Raw genomic sequence first — 21,180 nt, forward strand, 5'->3', positions numbered from 1 at the left:
CCCCCAGTTTCTTAATGAGAACAGGGTAAGAGACAGTGTCAAAAGCCTTCTGGAAGTACAGGAACTGGAATGGACACAAGGAAAAACTTCTTTACCGTCTGAGTCTCCAGTTTGGAATAGACTCCCTCCAGCAATGGTGCAAGCACCTAGTCTGGATACCTTTAAGAAACACATGGATGCTTATTTTGCTGGGGTCATCTGACCCCAGCTGTCTTCCTTCTTGGGCAGGGGGCTGCATCTAATGATGCTGTGAAGTCTCTTCTAGCCCTAGTGCCTATGAAAGGTATCTATGGTAGGAAAACATGGGGGAGACCATGTCATGGAGAGGGAGGAGCAACACTGGGAAGTCTGTGTGGGAAGACTGCACAGCCTGTTTCCTGCCCAGGGCACCATCTCCTCATGTCCTTTCTCCTTCTTCACTTACCTTCTGCTCTGTTTCTGTCCCCACCAGCTGAGCCCAGTCCAGCCCACAACTCCAGCTGCCTGGCTGGGCAGGGCTAGGCCAGGATTACTGCCCCCGTCTACCCTGGAGCAAATCTGAGCAGAGCAGCAGAAGGTAAGTGGCAGGCAATCAGCAAGGGGTAGGGGGCAGCTAGGAATGGCAGCAGGCATAGGCACGAGGTTACAAGTCTGTGCTGAGCACAGGAAAAGCAGCATAGGTCAGGTACAGGTGTGTGGGAGGGGGCCACGGGGTCAGGTAGCACAGGGGCAGGTGGTAGGAGGATAGGCATAGGCAGGAGGAGACAAGTGGCAGTGGGGTAGACATAGGTTGGAGGGGCAAACATTGGTACTGGAGGAGGGGCGAGGGGTGGCATTCTGGCAACTCTCTTCCCACTGCAGCTTTATACCTCACAGTGGTGTAGGAGCAGGGGACAAATTTAAGACAACCTTCCACTAATTAGATTCTATACATAGTGGAAAATTATAACACATTTACAGATTTCCCACGTATAGAATCCAATTATTGGGGAGGGTCATTTTAAATTCAAGTCGTCTTGGAAACAGGTAAGCATGATAAATGTCTGACGACAGCACTCTTTGTTCTGCATTTTGTTTGTATCTGGTGTGGCACTGGAAATTATTGAAAAAATATTCAGACTCTTTAACCTCCTCAAGGATTGGTTTTCATGACTTGTTCTGCACATTGCTTAATACATCCAGTTTTGCTCTGAGCTCTCTGATGCTGTTACCTTTTGACATGGTCAACCAAATCAGATCATACTTGGGTAACAACTAAATAATACTGCCACTGGATTTATCAACAAACTTGAAACTTCTACCAGAGAAAAATAGCCTTGTTCTGCAAAAAACAAAACAACACCTAAAATATATATGTTTTAGTATTTTCTTTTACATTTCCCCACATGCAAAAGTTCTCAAACAATGAGTGAAAGGTTTAATCATCCATTAATCATCATGCATTTCAAATAATTTTTTTTTTTTTGTATACATTTTTTCCAAATTCAGGAATTCGTTTACACAGCTGGTGTCAGTTGTATTTACAGTCCATCTGACTGACTTGGCCAAGTTTGGTAGAACACCCGAGTTGTTGCATCCGGGGCCAAAAGGTGAACATGAAACGCAACAAACAATTAAGGAACACAAAATAGTTCTCATCATTCTCAAGATGCACATCACCTACGTTAGAACTACCATCCATCTTTCAGATTCAAAAGGCTTCCGATTTTCTACTTTACTTAAATAAATTTACATGAGGTATGCCTGATTCACTATTCCTTGGAAGTGGCCTACTGCCCAAAACTGGTTTTCTTCCAAAGCATTCTGAAGTTTATTTTTCCCTGCTTCTCCTGTGCATCTTCTTTCTGCTTTTCTTTTTGTGGCACCAGACTTGTACATCAGTGCACACACATACACTTCATAATTAATTCAGTGTATAAAGGTAAGAGAACTTTCATGCAAGGTAGTCAGAATCATGGAAATTTCTCTATAGCTGAACCAAGAGGTGGGCACCTGAAGCTAACTCTGTGCTCTCCTGACTCCTCTGGAGGCCACTTCCTTCCTGCTCTTTTCCGGCGCAGCAAGCAGAGGGGGCTGCAGATGCTGCCACCATGACGCAGCCCTGACAGGCAAGCCCGGAGCCAGCATGGGACCCAGGCTGGCAGTGGGGGCACGTTACAAGTTGGTGCTGAGCACAGGAAAAGTAGCCTGTGGATGGTGCCCTGGGCTGCAGCTGCTCACAGCCTGCCTGGGGCTGCATGTGCCTGTTCAGGACAGCCCTGCACAGGCTGCAAGCAGCTGCACCAGGGAGTGCCAGCCACGGGGTGGGGCTGCTTTTCCCCGGGCTCCTTCCCTGCCCAGGGTCCTTTCCTCCCCTTCCCGCCTCCCCCCTTACCCGAGTTTCCAGCACAGCGCAGCCACAAGGTCCCTGCTGGGGCTTCTGGCTGGGGCGGGGGCTGGGGCCCGGCAGGCCCTGCTGTTGCAGGAGTTTGTTGGGCTTCCCTGGGGTCCTACTGCCCCTGGTTCCTGTCATTTTTGACAGGAACCAAAGACAGCTGAATATTAATTTTCTAAATTTTTTAGGGGACCCAGGGGCCAGATAGAATGGCCTTGCAGGCCAGATTCAGCCCACAGGTCCACCCCTGTTCCAGGACCACCCCAAATAGAGGAAGAGTCTGCTGCAAGGATCTCAGTACTTCAAAACTGTATGATGACAAATGGGAGATAAAAAAGCAGGAATGGGAGAAACAGCATGTTGTGGACTGAATAAAAAATCTGGAGCCACACACCCCACACAGAAACATGCCCCAGTTGCAGCAGAGTCTGTCGATCCCTGATTGGCCTTGTCAGCCATCTTTAGGCCCACACATAAGATAATTATGGAAGACCATCATCCTCAGCTGTGAAGGATTGCCAAAGAACATACTAATAAACCTTTGTAGTTTAGGCAAGGCCCTGGCGTGCTGACAATTATACTGCCACACGGCATTTTACTGGTATAATGTATTTTGCTTTGTTAACTCAGAATAACTTATGTCATTATAAGCTCTCTTATACTAAAGAAGCTAGGTCTACACTGTGATGGGTTAAATCAGCAAAATGTAAGTAAAGAAAGGAGCTCTCAACTCCAGAATACTAAACAAGTCATGGGAAGCTCTGCCTTTCAAAACCCATGAAAATAAATCTCAGAATTTGGTTTTAGTATAGTACTTTAGAAAAATATTGTTTCACTTACCAAGATAGGGCTTACTTTATGACTTAGTTTAAACTATGTTGTTTATGTGCATGTGGATAACCAGAATTTACCCATTCATTTACTCTGACTGGTAAAAGTTGTTTTACCACATGATTGGCATGATAACAGTACTATAAACTGTACTTATTTAAAGTAGTAAATATTTGTAACAATTAAATTTAGGATTCTTTGACAAAGATTGGATCATGGTTAATGCTTGTTGCACAACTTTTGTTAAAAGAATAGCCAACTAGGAGGGAAAAGGTGAATGGCTGCAATTATCTTGAGGACAGTTTGAGAATGAAAATCAGGACAGAGTTACAGAAGCCCATATTTCTTTATATTAGTAGAGCCATCTCCTTCCAACCTACATGGAACTCACTGAAAATGATTACTTAGAAGCAGTTTCTGATCCACAGTCTTGTTCTCATGTTACTGTATTTAGAAGATAAATATTCCTAATAGAACATTTGTCATTTCCTGGGAAATTGGCCTCCAGGCACTTAGATTTTATGCCAGAAGAATCACTCTCTCAACTACATAAAAGGATTAAAAAAAAAAACCAAAAACAGGCAAGTTTATGAATAATATTCTGTTTTAAAAACAGATGTTTGTAATAGAAGCCATTTTAAAACACTAGAAATTAAAGAAACCTCATTAAGAAAAGTTATTACTAAACTAAGTATATTGGAAATTATGTTTACCCTAAGGACTCCTTTGCTAACAAAGGTTGAGTGTTTCTTAATACCAGTGAACAGCTGCATAGAGCATTATGTTTTTGAACGGTTCATAAATATATCAATAGCAATATATTTTCTGGAGATAGCAGTAAGCAGAAACACTTCAGTGGCCAAAATACAAAAATATCTTGTCCTTAGCTATAGCACTTTTTCAAATGTAGTATTTAAAATATCTACCTAGGTTTCTATTACTCGCACACAGTTCTCAAAGTCCAGTTAAAGCCAATATGTCTGCATTGCCATCTCATTTCCACTAATTTTGTAATGAATTTATAAAAAGTTTTTAAATGGACTATCAAAATAATTTAGTTAATAATAATAGCTTTACGTCTCTCAAGAGTCAGTTGCTTAGTGAAGAAAACTGAGAGATAAATTCTATGCAGTGATCACCCCTCTACTCACATACCTTCTCAAAGTTGCATAATCTACCTTTTCAATTATCATGATTAAGTACAGGATTAACAGTAAAACAGTATTATTTTGGCTAACTAGGAGACATGCATGTATGTTCTCTTGCATGTGCAAAACCTCCAGAAATTTCTAAGGTTTTAGCAAAACACTACAACATAATCACAGAACAGATTTAGTAAAAGGAAACCAATACCGGGGGGGAGGGGGGGCTCTCATGGCAAGTTCTTACAAGGATAGGGGCCAACATTTTTCTTTTCAAAACCAAAAAAGGATTAAATCTAATTGGCATGGTATGGGATACTACATTTTCATGATTCTCTCTCAAATATCATGTAAATAGGCATCTTTGCTTTTATAACAAAACTCTCTTTTTTAAAGCTATCATCATATTTTCTCCAGAATTAATCTCTTCAAAAGATAATAAAAGACATCATCTTGATTTAAGGGCTACAAACATTCTTCTTATTTCACTAAACCCACCAACTTGCATACAAATAAGGAAAACCTGCAGTCAATACTTGGAAGGCAGCTGCTGTATTTGAGTATTTTAAATATGCTGTAGAGCCAAACACCTTTCATTCGTCCTAGTGTTCACACAGCCGCATATTACCAAGCACCGCTGAAATCCTAAACTAATCCACTTTGATTTCTGAATACCTGAGAAGCACCATAAATAACATAGTCTGAGTATCACTAATTCCCTCCACCTATCTTTTTCTCCCCACTCAATTGCTGTCCAGCTTCTTTCATATCTGATTCATTTTCATTGTTTTTAATACCAAAATGCATGATAAATGCTGAAACTAAAAAGCTTTCCTGTTTGTCTTCTTTGCTGAGCCCCTAGTCTTAACCCACAGAGACAAGCATCTGTCTCACCTGGCTACAGCAGAATTAAATATGTATTAGCACAGTATATTAGGCCACTTTACTGTCATATCCTGAATCACTCTTACCATCAATACAGTCTTGGACGAGTCCCCAGGATATCGTAGACTGAAGAAAACCAAAGATCCCAAAAAGCAGAAGAACATAATAGTGGCAATATTCCGTATATCCAACAACGACTCTACAAGTGGAATTGTACCCATTGTCCAGTCACAGCACAGTTCTGAGGGATTAAGCAGCAGCCAAGCATTTACAGGAAGGAGGTAGTTGAAAGTCAGCTGCCTTGCAGGAGATGGACTTACAGCAGCTGGATTATCAAACCTAAAAAGAGAAACGAATGACCTTCCATTTAAAAAAAAAAAAAAGGGTTATGGCCTAGCATCTTTCAGAGCAGTTACTTTTACAGCAGAGCAGACCGCTTCAGGAAGAAGGCAACTTAGTAGCTTCTACAGTTTCTCTCATCTTTACTCTATTTATAAAAGCACATGGTTAGGGAAAGAGGAAGTGGCTGAAGTTGTTATATGCATGTAAGTCCCTTCTGGTCACTAGCAGAGAGTATGAAATAAAGCAGGCCTCAAAATAAATGCTTCAGAATTTATTCAGGGGACATGGCTTGCTACATAATTAGCTTAGGTTTGTGGGAGAACAGAAATCCCACAAAATGTCCCTCCCTCCCACCATTCTGCCTTCCTATAAACAAGGTGTGGTATGCAAGGAAATACTGTATTCCTACACTCCGACTGAAAAGTTAGCATACGGACTAAAATTGCCAGGGTGGGGTGGGAAACCTTTAACAGAATAAAATTCTGTGCAAGATCAAATATTACAGGCTATCATGTTTTTATGCAGCAACATTAACTTGCTGTGGTATAGTTTATGTTTATGGTTACATAGTTAATTATAAAATGCAGGCTATACCTAGGGTCCTACCAAATTCATGCTTGCCCCATAACCCCCTGCCTGCTTGCCCTACCAGGTGCCCCCCTACTGCTTCCCACCCACTACCTGCCCCATTACTGCTCCCCTCATCACCTCTCCCCCCACCACCTGGAAGGAAAAATATAAGATGATCGTCCAACAATTAGATTCTATACAAGGAAAACTGTCATAAATTTGTAAATATTCTGTGTGCAGAATCTAAATTACGGAGGGGGGGGGAGGGGTCTTATATTCAGGTTCATCTTATATTTGGGTAAATATGGTGATATGTTCTCTTAAAAAACTTGTTTTTGTCTTATCCAAGCATAGAACAATTTCCATTTTTTTCAGGTATTTCATATGTAGAAGCAAGATACCAATATGTGAAGATGATAAATGGATTTGGGTAATAGTCCTGAGAGACTTCAACTTTAAAAACTAAATTACTCATGCACAAGATCTACGGTGCAAATGCTTCAGAAAACTGCTCATTTCCTCACTGTCTAGCTGAATAGACTAATAACTAGAAATTACTTTTTGATGCTTGAAAAGTTGTCAAACAGCTCTCCCAGCTATACAGGTAGCCCAATAAAAGATACCACAAAAAACTTGCCTAAACAGAAGTTTTATTCCATGACTTCACAAATGCCACAAAATAGTATTTATGTTAGTTATCCTTTTTATGTTCTTCTTTTTTCCTTATTGGAAACCACCCCGAGTCTTTGTTGGGAAAGGCAGCATATATAAAATTGCATACATAAATAAATATACAGGAGTTTAACTGCAATTACTGCTATAACAAAGTAGTTAATTGTCACAGATAATTATAATATTCTACAGGAGTTCCAAGATAGGTATTTTTTTAAGCTATTTTAAAGTGCAGCTTAGTGAAGTCATTAGTTACAAATTCTGCTACATCAAGCTAAGACACGGTTTCCTAGCATTTTTACCTGGTAAATACTGGAAGTTGAGACTGAATGACCTGGACTCTGATTACAACAAGAAGCAGAGTACTGAACATCAGAACAATAAGTTTTAGCAGTGTTTGGAGCATTGAATAAGGAATACTGCCTTTCCCTCGAAGAATCTGTACAGCAGTATCCAACAGCACTGGAAAGGTATACTGGAAAAAAGAACATGTTTTATGTTATTAGACAATGCTCTCGTTTATTAATTCACTATGCTTTACCAAGACCCGCTATTAAAGCTGACCAAGTGTTTTCAGTAAGCTTCTGAAGCTTTCATACTTTGAACAGAAGTTTTTTATTTTTCATTCCATGAAAAAGCTTTCCTCACACACTTAATCTCTGGGGAAAGGTTATGGTTTTAATGAATCCAGAAGAACAAAAATATTTCAGCGGTTCTTAAACAAAAGGGATAACATATACTTTCTTTTGGTTCCAAGGAAAACTGCTGAGACTTTTTTGTACGGCTTGAAATTTCTATCCCTCTCAAAGTAACTTAGTGAAGTATGAAAAGTTCATTGAAAAAAAAAAGTGTATGGGACAGGCTATTTTATGATACTAGTTACTTTCAGATAATTGGATTTAATTGCATGCCTTAAAGAAAGAAGCCTTGTAGTTCTGAAACATTATTTTTCTAACTGTCAAACTCAAAAAAACTCCAACAACAGCAAAACCACCCAAGAAACATCAACCTTAATTCTGCCTCTCACACATTTGTGTTAAGGCAGTGTCAAATAACACAAACACACTATTTAACCAAATACAATTTTTTATGGCCTCAATTTTTCTATTTTAACACTCAGGCTATTTTCATTGCAACTGTTATCTCTTCTCTCTATGGAATACATTTTCATCAGGGTTACTAGTACTCATTTGTTTTCAAGCAATAGCCAGATTTCTTTAGGTGTAATTCAAGGGCTTATACAGTTCAACATATAATTACATTTTCACTAAATGTAACTGCATGCATACAATTCAATGCAAGTACAGTTTAGTATACACTTTTTTACATAAACAACTAATGGCTTTGGGCAAATACGTTTGCACAACAAATTAATGTGAACAGAAGAGTTGCATGTATATTCAGTACTTCTGTGACAAATTTAGTATATCCTCTTTGAAAAACACAAGCAAAAAAGTAGGTTCACAATGTAAATTTTTGCAGTCATCTTTGAATATATTACTTGTATTTTATTACTTATGCCATTGCTGGTTTGGTATAGTACTTTTTACAAGGGGTGAACAGACAAAAAAATATATTTTTTGGCCAATACTGTTTGCTGATTATTAACCAGCCATATCAGCTGATACCGATCCAATAGGTGATATGCAGCCCAGCAGCTTGGAGAGCAGTGTCCAGGAGGTAAGTCTGTGAGAAGGAAGGGACCTGGGGGTGCAGATCAAGCCCCAAGTTGAGGGAGGGAGTGGGGCAGCGACAGAGCCATGGGTGGCTCATCCAGGAGGCACAGGGAGGGTGGGAAGGGGGTAGTTCTGCCATTGTGCACACACCTGGGGGAGGCATGTGGGGCATGTGCCCCCCCAGATTTGTGCATGGGGCAAGGCCAGTCTACCCACTGTGGGCTTGGAGCAGCATTGGGCGGCACCGGGGCAGCACTATCATGAATTCTGGGGTGGCTGTAGCCCACCCCATAGCCCCCCTTCCCAGTGCCGTCACTTGCCCATCCCTAATGCAGGCCTGCCCCAGTCCTCCTATGAGGAAGAAGTTTCCACAGCCCCCAACCCAGAGCCTGCAGCAGGCAGCCTGCACTCACCCTGTGCACAAATCCAGGGGGCACATGCCCCCCATAGGTGTTCACAGCACTAGGGAGCTGAGCCCCCATCCCCGCCCTCCAGACAAGCGGCCTACAGTTCCATCCCACACCTCACCCTGGCTGGGAAGTGCCTGTTCCTACCCCTGAAATCCCTCCCTCACCATGCGAGCCTAGACCTGTCCCCACACATACCCTTCTCTCCCCCCATGCTCCTTCCCCTCACAGACTTACCAGCAGGAGACTGCTCTCCAAGCGGCCCAGCTGCATTTCTGGCTGTGTGCATGCTGTGGTTGCACACATGCAGACAGCATTAAATTAGTGACTTTAATCAGTTAAACTAGTTAAAAAAAGCCAATTGCTAATAGTGTCAATATTCCTTTTACTGGTTGGTGCCAATCTGATATGGACCAATATATCAGTGTACCACTACTTTTTACAAGTTTGAATTTGTAACCTAAACAGATTTTCTTAACACGTATAATTAAAACATGATTAAGTGAGATATGCTAATAAAAGCATGTGAACTATCAGTTTCAGTTGTGGAGAAAAATCTATTTCCCTGGATGAGATTTAATTTTAAAGTTACAGACTAGCAAAGTGTTAACTATCAAAGTTTAATAGGAAACCTAACATTTTAAAATAAATTTCTAATTCAACTTCCTGCACTTGGGACAGAACAATCCTATGCACTGCTACAGACTTGCTGCTAAGCAGCAGCTCTGCAGAAAGGGACCTGGGGGTTACAGTGGACAATAAGATAGATACGAGTTAACAGTGTTCTCTTGTTGTCAAAACGTCTAACAGCATACTCGGCTGCAATTATAGAAGCACTGCCAACAGAACAAAGAAAGTGATTATCCCCCTCTGTTCTGCACTGGTGAGGCTACATCTGGAATACTGTGTCCAGTTTTGCCCCTTCCCCCCACTACAGAAAGGGTGTGGACAAGTTGAAGAGAGTCCAGCAGAGGGCAATGAAAATGGCGAGGGGGCTGGGGCATGTGATTTCTGAGGAGAGGCTGAGGGAACTGGGCTTATTTGGTATACAGAACAGAAGACTGAGGGGGGAATTTGATAGCAGCCTTTAACTATCTGAAGGGTGATTCCAAAGAGGATGTAGTTAGACTGTTATCAGTAATGGCAGACGACAGAACAAGGAGCAGTGGTTTCAAGTTGAAGCAAGGGAAGTTTAGATTAGTTATTAGGAAAAACTCTCTCGTTAGGAGAGTAGTAAATCACAGGAACAGAGACTCCATAACCCAGAGAGGTTACAGACTAGCAAAGTGTTAACTATCAAAGTACCAGAGAGGTTGTAGAGTCTCCATCCTTGGAGGTTTTCAAGGCCCAACTCAACAAAACCCTGGCTGGAATGATCTAGTTACGGATGGTCCTGCTTTGAGCAGCGGGCTAGACTAGATGACCTCCTGAGGTCCCTTCCAACCCTAATTTTCTATGATTCTATGAATTAACAGCTGACTTAAGAGGAATAGTAGGAATTGTGAATTTCACAAAAATTTAAATGCTAATTGATTTAAATAATTTTATTTTAGAGCGTGTGGCTTTTCACTAAAATGAGACAGATGTGTGTGGAGAGCACATTTTCTATTTTTTTTTTTGCCTTATAAGCCTTCAATACTTTATTGTCAATTCCTATATACCTCTGGCCTTCAGAAACTTTAATCTGTAGTCAGCTTAAAGAGCTAGTTGACAGAAAAAAACTTTATAATGGAATTTTTTATAAATGTTTCTTACCCCCTGTGCTATAAATACTTCATAAACACAGCATATTCCTACCACCGTTATTCCTTGCTCTTTACACAGTGTTGCAACAGCAACTAGAAACACTGTTACTGCAATTGGAGTCCACACTGCAATGTAAAAAAGATATTATAAAAAACAAAGATATCACAGCTATTTAATGAGTTAAATTCTTCACAGTTAAATAGTGGCAATCATCACTAGTCAGAACTTGTCATGAGAATCTTTGTCTCACCCCACAAAGTATTTTACAACCGTATTAGACATTTGTTTCCCAACCTGAAAGAAGGACTAAACAAAACAAGATACGGCTGGTGTACATGTGTGCAATACATGAACAATATAGAAAATTCTTCTCATTTTCTTAACTTCTGAAAAGTCCCATTTCCCATCTATAGCCATTCAAAATATTTTGAAACAAATTATCTTCCTAATGTTTCAGCAGACAGGTTTAGAACTCTAGTCTGTGACAGAACAGGTTCTAGAGAGCTATTCATCATATGCACTGCAATAGACCCTTTTTTTTTTGGAAGAGTAATAGTCACCCAACCTTACAGAAAAGTTGTATTAACACAGTGGTGCTCAATCTTTTCCCCCCAGCAGGATGTATGGGAAAGTACCCTTCCATCTGCAAGCTGGATCCCACCTGTGGTCCTAATCCAGCTCTGGCATGGTAGTCATCATCTGACCACACAGAGGGGTTCAAGGGGCAGCTCAATTGCAACCTGGACCTGGAAGAGAAAGGGGGCATGGCTTGGCCCCACAAGGAAAAAAGGAGCATGGCTAAGCATGGAAGGGGCACGGCCTGGTTCCATGGGGGAAAAGGGCTTGGCTCTGTGGAGGAGGGAAGAGGGGTATAACTGTTGCCCCGCTGAGAGGGGAAGGGGGCATGGCTCAGCCCCAGTCTGGCCCTGAGGGAGAAGGAGCCATGGCCTGCCCCCAACCTGGACCCCCATGGGAGAAGGGGTTGTGGCCTGGCATTGATCCAAATGCAGGGGAGGGAGCATGGCCTGGCTGTGACTGGCACTGCAGGGTTTGGGCTTTGGGAATTTGGTGGGAGGGGTGCAGGGAGTTACCATATTAATGGTCACCACTCCCCCCCCCCACCCATCTTCTACCCCACATGGAGCCCTGTGTGCCATAAACGATGGCTCAATGGGCCAGATGTGATGGCTCTGTGGGCTGCATTTTGTCTTGCAGGCTGAAGGGTTTCATAGCTGGTAAGATCAGAAGGGACCTAAGCAAATCATATAGTCCGACCCCCTGCCATGGGCAGGGAAGGATGCTGGGGTCAAATGACCCCAGCTAGGTGGCCATCTAGCCTCTTTTTGAAGACCCTCAGGGTCGGGGCAAGCACTACTTCCCTTGGAAGTGGGTTCCATCTCCTAACCACCCTGACAGTGAAGTAGTACCTCCTGAGCACCCTTGTTGTGTAATATATTTAAATGACTGAAAACCATTCAAAAGTCCTCAAGCAAAAGGCATTCTGAAGCAAAAAAACAAAACAAAACAACTGTACTTGCTCATATATAACAAAACACAGTCAAATGAAACATGCACCCTGTTTTTGGAAGGCAGAATGTAGGGGAAAAAAAATTCCTGGAGTTATGGTCAACTTGCGACATTGAGCAAGTCCTCCTGGGAAGCAGAGTATCCAGGAAGCACGGCATCCTGGATATAGCAGCCTTCACCAGAAAGTTCCTTCTGTTTCCTGACCATCTCCTGGGATGCTACACTTTCTGGACACACTTTTCCAAGAAGACTTGTTTTATGACAAAGTTAGGCTCCAGACCCTTGCAGGGACAGTAGCAAGATTTAATTTTTTACTGCAAGTAGTTCGTTACATAAATTCCTGTAAATAAAATGTCATTTCCACTTCACAAGTCTCAGAAAGATAGCAGTGTACTTGCTGTTTCAGGCACAAGCAACCATGCTCAGCCAACACCTAGAGATGTGAGAGGGTTAGAACACTGCCCCTTCAGCTTGCCAAAACAGATACAAGTGGCAGCCACCTTCGCAGCAGCATGGCATGCACAGTGTTTCCAGACTCATTTCTCTTTCATTGAAAAAAACAATTTCCCATCTGAATGCACCCCAATTTTGGGGAAAAAGGTGGGTGATGTATGTAAGAAAATACGGTATTTACAAAACCACAAAGTCACCACGGGCACCTACACGCCAGATGTCTGTGCCAATGTATGCTAATTAGCTTGTGTCAGAGCAAACTCAATTAACTAAGTCTGCTGGAGTGTGCTAACTCCAGCAGCTTCCACACCCGGTGTATTCAGCGTCCCTGCACTTCAAAATGGTGACAGAGATGCTCTAATGGGTTTTAGTTAAAGGACCCATGCAGACACTTTGAAGCGCGGGACACATGATGCTGCTTGCACTTAATTAGAATGGCACTCTGAGCTGCTCTAATTAAAGCACCTCCATCCCTCTTCCCATGCAGTACATATAAAGATGCCCCATGAGCCTAAATATAGGACACCTTATTTTTAAGGGTCAGCTGAAAAAATAAGGTATTACACAGAAGCTAGCTTCTATCAGTACTAGTAAAACCAATAAAGAAAAAATTAGGCGTTTACCTATGGTATTGTCTGAACCTTTAGATTTAGTGTAGGACAAAAAAGCAGCCAGAAAAAATATAGATGATAAAAGCTCTGCTCTCCCCACCACTCCAGTTACCTGAAGGGAAAGGAAAAATAATGGTTACTTACCCTATAGTAACTATGGGTTTTCAAAATACTGCATATCCCATTTCAGGTGTGTACACACCTCATTCTTGCCAGATCAGATTCTTTTGGCTAACAGTGTCTGCAGGGGGCTGTGCATGTGCCTCATGCTGCCTCCTGCTCCTGTGAAGGAATGTAATGGCTGCTACCCTCACTCATCACTTGCAACTTGAAGCACATAACTGAAGACATGGAGAATGGGGAATTAGGTAGGCTACAATATCAGGAAAAGTAACGGTTACTGTAAGGTAACTGTTCTTTCTTCACATTTGTGTCAGCATGGACCCTATTGCTTGCGACTAACAAGCAGGATCTCCCTTATATCAAGGAGTAAGTCAATCAGTTAAAATAAAAGTGTTATGTTACTGCTTTTCCAAAGTTAACATCTTTTTTACCTACCATATTAAGAGCCTAGTATTTAACATGCAGTCAGTACGATGTTCCACACAGCTGCTTTACAAATTTGAGAAAATGACATGAATCTGAAGTAAACTCACAATGTAATTTATCCTCTGGTGAAGTAGGTTTTGAGGTTCAATGGAAGAGTCCCAGTCAACTGGTTTCAGGTGGAATACCATACCTGAATCACCTGAAGGTTTATGGGATGGGACAGTCTTCCTTCAATGCACTTGACAAGGACACAGAGGCAGGAGAGAGCCTGAAGACCTTAGTTCTGCATAAATAGCCACAGAACGCTCCAGAAACAGAGCATTCCTCTTCTTTTCTCTTGAAGAAGCACATGAAGTTGATAAGAGAGGAAAGGTAGTGTTGGACTAGTTCTGACAGAATTCTGATACTACTTTGGAAATGCAACCAGGATGCAGCTCTTCATCATCTTTGTCCCTGTGCTGCAGTAAAGGGTCCAGAAATAAGGATTTGGATTTCACTGATTTCTCTTGCTAACATAATGCTAACTATGAAGACTGGAGCACGTGCTGGGGTGAGTACGGACACAGCACAGTGCAGCCCAGGAGCAGAGGTGAGTGGGGACAAGCAGAGCACATTGCAGCCCAGTGGCTGTAGGCAGCTGACGCCAACTGCTCCTAGGGCCACTGTTGCCAAGGCTGAGGTGAGTGCCTCTGTTCCCTCTGCTTTGCTGCCTTGTGCAGCCCTGGGAGCGGTGCCCCTCCCCTAGTCCCAGACTCACTCCCTCCCCCACTGCCATGGGAACCTATCCCTATTTGTTACATTGTAAAATGGGTTCACTTTATGAGAATTCGATTTATGCACCATTCTCCAGGAATGCAGGTACAACATAAATTGAGGGAACCCTGTACCAGATTAACCTTGGGTAGGGCTGTACCAAATGCAAATTAACTATGATTCTTATGAACAGCATGGTTGTGTGGGGTATTTTTTTTTTAATGGATTGTGCAATGCCAGAGTGACTGAAGTTTGTCAAAGTATTAAATTTTCCGTACAAAATCATGCATCACAGCTTATCCTGCCTTTACATTTAAAGGGACCCTGCAAGAAACACAAAATTGGACATTTTAGGCCAATACTGGAAACAGACAGACTTCAAAGAAGTCAAATTCTAATTTCACTTGCAGTTAAGAGTTTTTAAGGAATGAAAGGTTTATTTTTTTAGGAATGATTCAAATCATTTTGTGCAGGCTACATTGAAGATCTTTCCATTTTGCTGAAAAAAACATTTCTCATAAATTTATCTGCTCTAGAGGGACTCTCTCTTGTACCTGTTGAGAATAAGTTGTCTGAACAGCTCATCATTGGAATACCAAGTAGGAGTGTCATATTTCAGGTGCTCTAGCCACAAGGTGCGCTCATGCAGAACCTGGGATGCGACACTGATGACTGGGCTCATATTGCACACTGTCTCTTGCCATTGCTGTAAGTGCCACAGGTGAAGCTTGGTAAGCAGTGTCAAATTGAAAATGTGTTCCAGTAGATTTAGCCCTGTATGACTGCTACAGTCAGTTCTGTCCTCATATCTTGTATGAATGACTGAAGGAACTTGAATCTGTCCTCTACTGGGTAGGGCTGTTGAATGCAAATCAACTATGACTTCTATAAATGGTATGACTGTGGGTAGTTGTTTTAAAATGCATTCTGCTGTTTGTGTCACAGCCACTGAAGTTTGCCAAAGTATTCCCGGCAAGACTAAGAGTTCCTAATTAACAGGGAAAGGTTCCAGCACTCTCTGCAGTTAACAGAGAAACTGGAAGTCTGATAGCATCTCTCTAAAGCATTTATTATCCAAATCAGGAGCTCTTCAAATTGTCTGGAGTCAGGATTGGTACCAAGGTGGTTGTTTTGTCTGAAGATGTGTAAGAGATCATTAGAAGAGAAACTGGTATGCCTGTGCCTCCAGTTTCCTGTCACCCTTGCATTCAAATTTGATCAGGGTTGCTGTCTGCAAAGACCTTATTTTCTTTCTGGATAAAGATGAATAGCTCATTACAGCATAAAAACAAAGTTTCCCTGTAACCTGAGGGGATGGGATGGTAGAATCCTATAACCACAGGGTGGTCGCTTAGCTACTGGCTGTGCTAGCAGCAGATCTGATGAAATGGCTAATCCTTACACAGTCCCTCTGCAGCTGCACTCAAGGACCACATGGAAACAGTTATGAGAGAGATCAACAGAGAGAACTATTGGAAGCACAAAAGCTTGTGTCAAGTACCAGAAACAGCTGCTTTCTAGTCTCTCTCCGTAAGGCCCCCTCTACATGTTACTTGCATTATGCAATTTACTGGTTAATCACACAATTAATTTAGACTGGCTACAACTGCAAAGTAACTAACATGTCATAAAAAGGTCTATCCAGCTATAAAGTTAGAGCTGGAAAATGTGTAATAACTGTATAGCCGTTTGCTACCCAATTTGCATGTGTAGCAAGGTAGTTATGGCTGGGACCCCCATCAGCTGGTGGGATTCTTGGCTGCAGCAGTGCCTCACAGCTGAAAGGACCCTCAGCCATAGCACAGCATGGGGCACTGTTGTGGCCAAGTGCCAGCAGCTGTGGGACTTGCAGCTGTGGCAACACATGGGGCATTGCCATGGCTGAGAGTCCCGTGAGCTACAGGACATAAAGCTGCAAGAGTTTGCTATTTGCTGGTACAGGGGGAGCTTGGGATGGCAATCCTGGGCTTCTCCCATAATGGAACTAAGGCTTAACCAGGTCTGATGCCAGATCCACAATCACACCTCTAGCCATGCACATGTGACTTAGCAGGAGGCATAATTGTGTGGATTGTGCATCAGATTCTATGCCGTTATCTGAATGCCTTGAGGAACCCTACGAGAAGAAATTGAGCATTACACTCCTGTTCTGAAGTTCAGGATGCACCCCCATCCCTTTTTTATTTTTTTGAGGATTAGGACATTACCTTAATGCATTAGTGCTCAAACTTTTGGTCCCATAAGCCACATGAGTGGTGCAAGGCCACTCTGTTGGCCAGACTGGGCTCCACAGAGCTGGATCAGACCCTGCATACCTTTGCTCCACTGGACTAGGCCCTGCATAGCTTCAGCAGGTCCCTGTGCAACTGGATTGGGCTCCATGTCGCTTCTAAGCACGTCTGGATTAGAGACACACAGCAATAGCCATAGCTCGTTTGCCCAGATTGGCCCCACACTACCTTCACTCAGCCTTGTATGCCTGATCTTACATGCAACACTATGCTATCCAGTCTATGAGGCTTGCCACAGAAGTCTAGCAGCAGCGAAGCTGCAACTAATGCTACTACCACTCCTGACCCACCAAATTTTAAGAGTGGTAGAGAGCCCTGTGAGCTGGATCACATCGCTCCATAGGGTAGAGTTTGAGCATCTGTGTCTTAGTCAAATAGCATAGCAGGTCCAATGTTAATGTCCATGAATGACTGGTGCCTCCTGAGGCTGGGGGGGGGGGCAAAAAGGGGGGGAGCACGTGCCCTACCGTGCCTCCCCTACACATCGCCTATGCCAATGTCAGTGTCAACTTTGGTGTGGTCTCTTGCTCTATGTAGCCGAGTCTTGAATCCAGCACTACTTACACACTGACTGTTAAGAGAGGTGGCATTTCATTTTGACATCTCTAGATTTCACATCTAGGCAGAGAATGAAAGAGACTCAGCATCTGTTTGGAATGTAGGTTCTCAGATGATCCTCAAGTAGAATATTAGCCCAACTCAGTATGGTCAAGGTTTGAAGCCTGCAGATTTTAATTCTGCAATTTGAGGCTCCTATATAGAAAAGTAGGAGAATTAAGGGGTTGATTTGAACAAATTCAGTTCAGGTGAAGTTTAATCAGTCCAAGGTGTAAACACTAAACCAAAGACTATTTTGAAGGCTTTCAGAAATTTGACAAGTCTGTAAAAGGATTAAGGGTTTCTACAGTGCAAAACACGGCGTACCATGTTACTGCCCTGGGTAGTAAGAAGAAATTAATGGAGGTCACAGCTGCTAGACTCTTTATTTCCTTGTATGGACCAGACAGACACTATTAGCTAAAAGAAATTCAAACTTGGGTGTACAGAGCACATGTACACCCGTAGTAGGTACTTTACTGGCAAAATTCAAAAGGAGATGAGAGAGATATATACAACTTTACAACACAACTGAGTCTTAAATTGCCCAAAGATGGGAGAAAAAATAATAAAACCAAACATGGAAAAATACAGGGATAAATTCTCTCTCAGGTGCAACTGCTGTTAAATTCAGTTAGAATTGCACAAAAATATCTGAGATCATCAGATGGGGTCTTAAATACTTTCACCAATTTTCTGCTAATATAGATGGTCTTTGAGTGCCCTCATGTGGCCAATGTCTGGAATGACCCAAGTATCTAACAATTATTTCAGTATCTACTACTAATTAATAAACCTTGCAAAAAGCACACAACAATCAAATTCAATGCAAGATCACTGTAGACTAAGTGTAATTTATAGCCGTCATACTAAGTTTACTGGTAATTTTATTGCACTATACTACATTTAATTAAAAAAAAGAAATCCCACCCGTGTAAGCCTCTTTTTCCAAAGTATTTTCTTCAAATTACCACTCTTCAATATGTGCTCCTAAATGAGACTTGGCAAAAACATTTTCAACTGATGCTTAACAGGATGCTTGTTTTTAAATGAAAATATATATAGTAGTCACTCATTTGCAAGTTAAGAAGTAAATAAAATATTTAACATTAGAATGCGGAAAAATAATACAAGGAAAGAAAGGTTGCTGAGTTCTTATTTGAAGTGATTATTTCGTTGAAGAACACAAATTACAAGTCAAAGCCTTTTTTTTTTTTTTTTTTTTTTTACATTTATGGAATTCCAGCCTGAAGCCCTAGTCTCCCCTCCCCCCCCCAACCCTCTGATTCTACAGTTATAAAATGAGGTAACAAGGACTAACAGGACAAAAATGTAACATGGGTTTTAAAGGGGAAAAAAACAACAGCAACATTTATCTCACTTTCCAGATATACTAATAAAATAACTCCTTCACAACATGCAAAAAAACAAAACAAAAAAACAACCCTCAAAAAAAAGGGCCGAAAGAATGGAAGGGACATCCAGTTTCTGTCTCTGTACTAAGAAGGCTTAATTTTTAAGTCATTTGTAACAGATATTTCTTTAAAGCTGTCTTATAAACTTCCAAATTTGTAGAATACCAAATTTGCTGCAGGTATTTTATTTCAGGGATAGAGGGCAAACATATCTTCAGAAAAGTGTCTGTAACCAGGTTAGGCAGTTCAGGAACGCTAAAAAATACACCAGCTAAACTCCTACTGGAGTTTGGAGAGCAGATGCAACACAAGCCATAGTTTGTCTACCAAACCCTAACCATATAATGAAAATATTGAGAATAGGGGCAGAGAATACATGTGACTAGTGTAGAAATATCCTTAATAGGAACAGATCTGAAGCCAGTTTACTAGAGCTGTTCTACTCCAAAAAGAATGTACCGTGACATTAATCTTCCTGCTTGAAGTCTGGCTGGAGCATTAGATACACAATCAGATAGCCATTTAGACACAGCATTCTTAGTAGCCATAGCAAAAACAGGACACTAAACTACGTGTACCATTACTCCGATATAGGATAATTTTTATATTCCTAAGGAAAGATTTCTCTCGGAAATTTAGCGCAGTCTATAAAACCCCCCACAAAAAAAGCAGAGATATTTTCACATCAGACTTATAGAAAAAGGCCTTGTTAGGACAGATGTGTAGTGAGGGAAAAAGCTAGCAAAATTAGTGGCTAATTAGAATGAATCACGCTACCACCTTTGGAAAAATATTAACTAAATCTTGTAAAACTCAAGGTTGGATGGATCATTAGACAAAGGTTTGCTCATAATGTCACGGAGAAAATGAGTTTTCATGGAAGAAGCCTGAACCACTTGATAACAGCAAGCTCAAAGGAGATTTCATTAGCTTAGTCAGAAATAAATTAACATCACTTAATAGCTTTTCTGCGCACTGAACTATCACTGAGCCTGATGACAAGGGAAGGATCAAAGGCTGGTCAAAGGCTAGATAGGTAGGTGGGCATGTAACAAAATACACTTTAGTGAATTTCGCCCCAAACTAGCTTTTATAGCTTCTATCATTTTCTTCTTTAAAATGCATTTTGGGTTATCCATGACTTTTGTACCAAAATTATCATCGATTTTTAAAAAGCACTGATGTTCTTTGGGCGTGTTGGTTGTAGCCGTGTTGGTTTAAAGATGTTCCTTGCAATGTAACACTTGTCCATTAGAAACTGGATTTAGACTGGTCTATTTTTATTGTACAGGGACAAATTTAAATTGCAACTTCCTTTTGCAGAAGCATGCTACAAAACTGTATCAAATCTTTCCTGTTAAAGGATGTTTAACTTTATGCTACTTTTCCCTGACAGCAGCATAAACAGTACGAATACAAAATCAACATGCTTTTTTAGGCTATGCTGACACACATAAAATTAATTAAAAAAATGTTAAAAATTAAGCCAAGAGTTAGTTTTAGGAATGAATAAATATAAACTCTTTTAGGTTCACCTACCGCTTCAGTGTGTATTGGGTGCACTGCAAACAGCAGAGATGCTATCACACTGCTCCTGTTGTCCAGGAAAAGCTTACAGACCTTGAGGAAGACTACGCAAACCACAGCATGAAAAACCAAATTTAGGAGATGGTAGGAAACTGCATTTAACTCACTGAACAGGTAGTTTAAACGAAACGTGAGGACAGTGAGAGGACGATATGATTTATGACTTCTTTCCTAAAGGGAAATAAAATTATCAAACATTTACAAAGAGTCTTTCACTTTTGTCCTCTATTAAACATCATCAACCTAAACACAGCAGTACTATGCAAACATTTACAGCACTAAGTAAAGAAATTCTAGGATGAGAGAGGGGGATTAATTTTGATCATTCTCCCAAGCAACATGATCCTCTGTTTTAGCCAATAGAGCAGACCTACAGGTTGGGACTGGGACACAGAGCCACTGGATATAGTTTCATAGTTTGTAGGGTCAGAAGGGACCTGGGCAGATCATCGAGTGTGACCCCCTGCCATAGCAGGAAAGAGTACTGGGGTTAGACAACACCGGCAAGGTGTTCATCTAGCCTCCTCTTAAAGACCGCCAGGGTAGGAGCCAGCACCCCTTCAATTGGAAGGTGGTTCCTAGCCACCCTGACAGTGAAGTAACGCCTCCTGATATCTAGCCTAAATCTACACTCTGCCAGCTGATGATCGTTTTTCCTAGTCACTCCTGGTAGTGCTCGGGGGAACAGGGACTCCCCCAATGCCTGCTGGTCCCCCCTGACTAGTTTGTAACAGGCCACTAGATCCCCCTCAGCCTTCTCTTGTGGAGGCTGA

General features: G+C 41.6%; 1 protein-coding gene across 4 annotated transcripts in view; it reads right to left on the bottom strand.

The window, feature by feature from the left end:
* TMTC3 (transmembrane and tetratricopeptide repeat containing 3) overlaps nucleotides 1-21,180 on the bottom strand; it is a 59,890-nt gene that overhangs the window by 21,959 nt on the left and 16,751 nt on the right. For 3 of the 4 annotated variants that reach the window (XM_019545267.1, XM_019545268.1, XM_019545270.1), the window contains exons 5-9: nucleotides 20,360-20,578; nucleotides 13,228-13,327; nucleotides 10,634-10,749; nucleotides 7,098-7,270; nucleotides 5,298-5,550 (exon numbers count right to left, since the gene is read on the bottom strand). In XM_019545267.1, coding sequence (XP_019400812.1) covers nucleotides 5,298-5,550; nucleotides 7,098-7,270; nucleotides 10,634-10,749; nucleotides 13,228-13,327; nucleotides 20,360-20,578 — 861 coding nt within the window. The remainder of the gene's footprint in view (nucleotides 1-5,297; nucleotides 5,551-7,097; nucleotides 7,271-10,633; nucleotides 10,750-13,227; nucleotides 13,328-20,359; nucleotides 20,579-21,180) is intronic. The other variant, XM_019545269.1, reaches the window with a different exon arrangement.

Source organism: Crocodylus porosus, unplaced genomic scaffold (genome assembly GCF_001723895.1).
Source record: "Crocodylus porosus isolate Cpor-Errol unplaced genomic scaffold, CroPor_comp1, whole genome shotgun sequence".
In the NCBI taxonomy this organism is placed as follows: Eukaryota; Metazoa; Chordata; order Crocodylia; family Crocodylidae; genus Crocodylus; species Crocodylus porosus.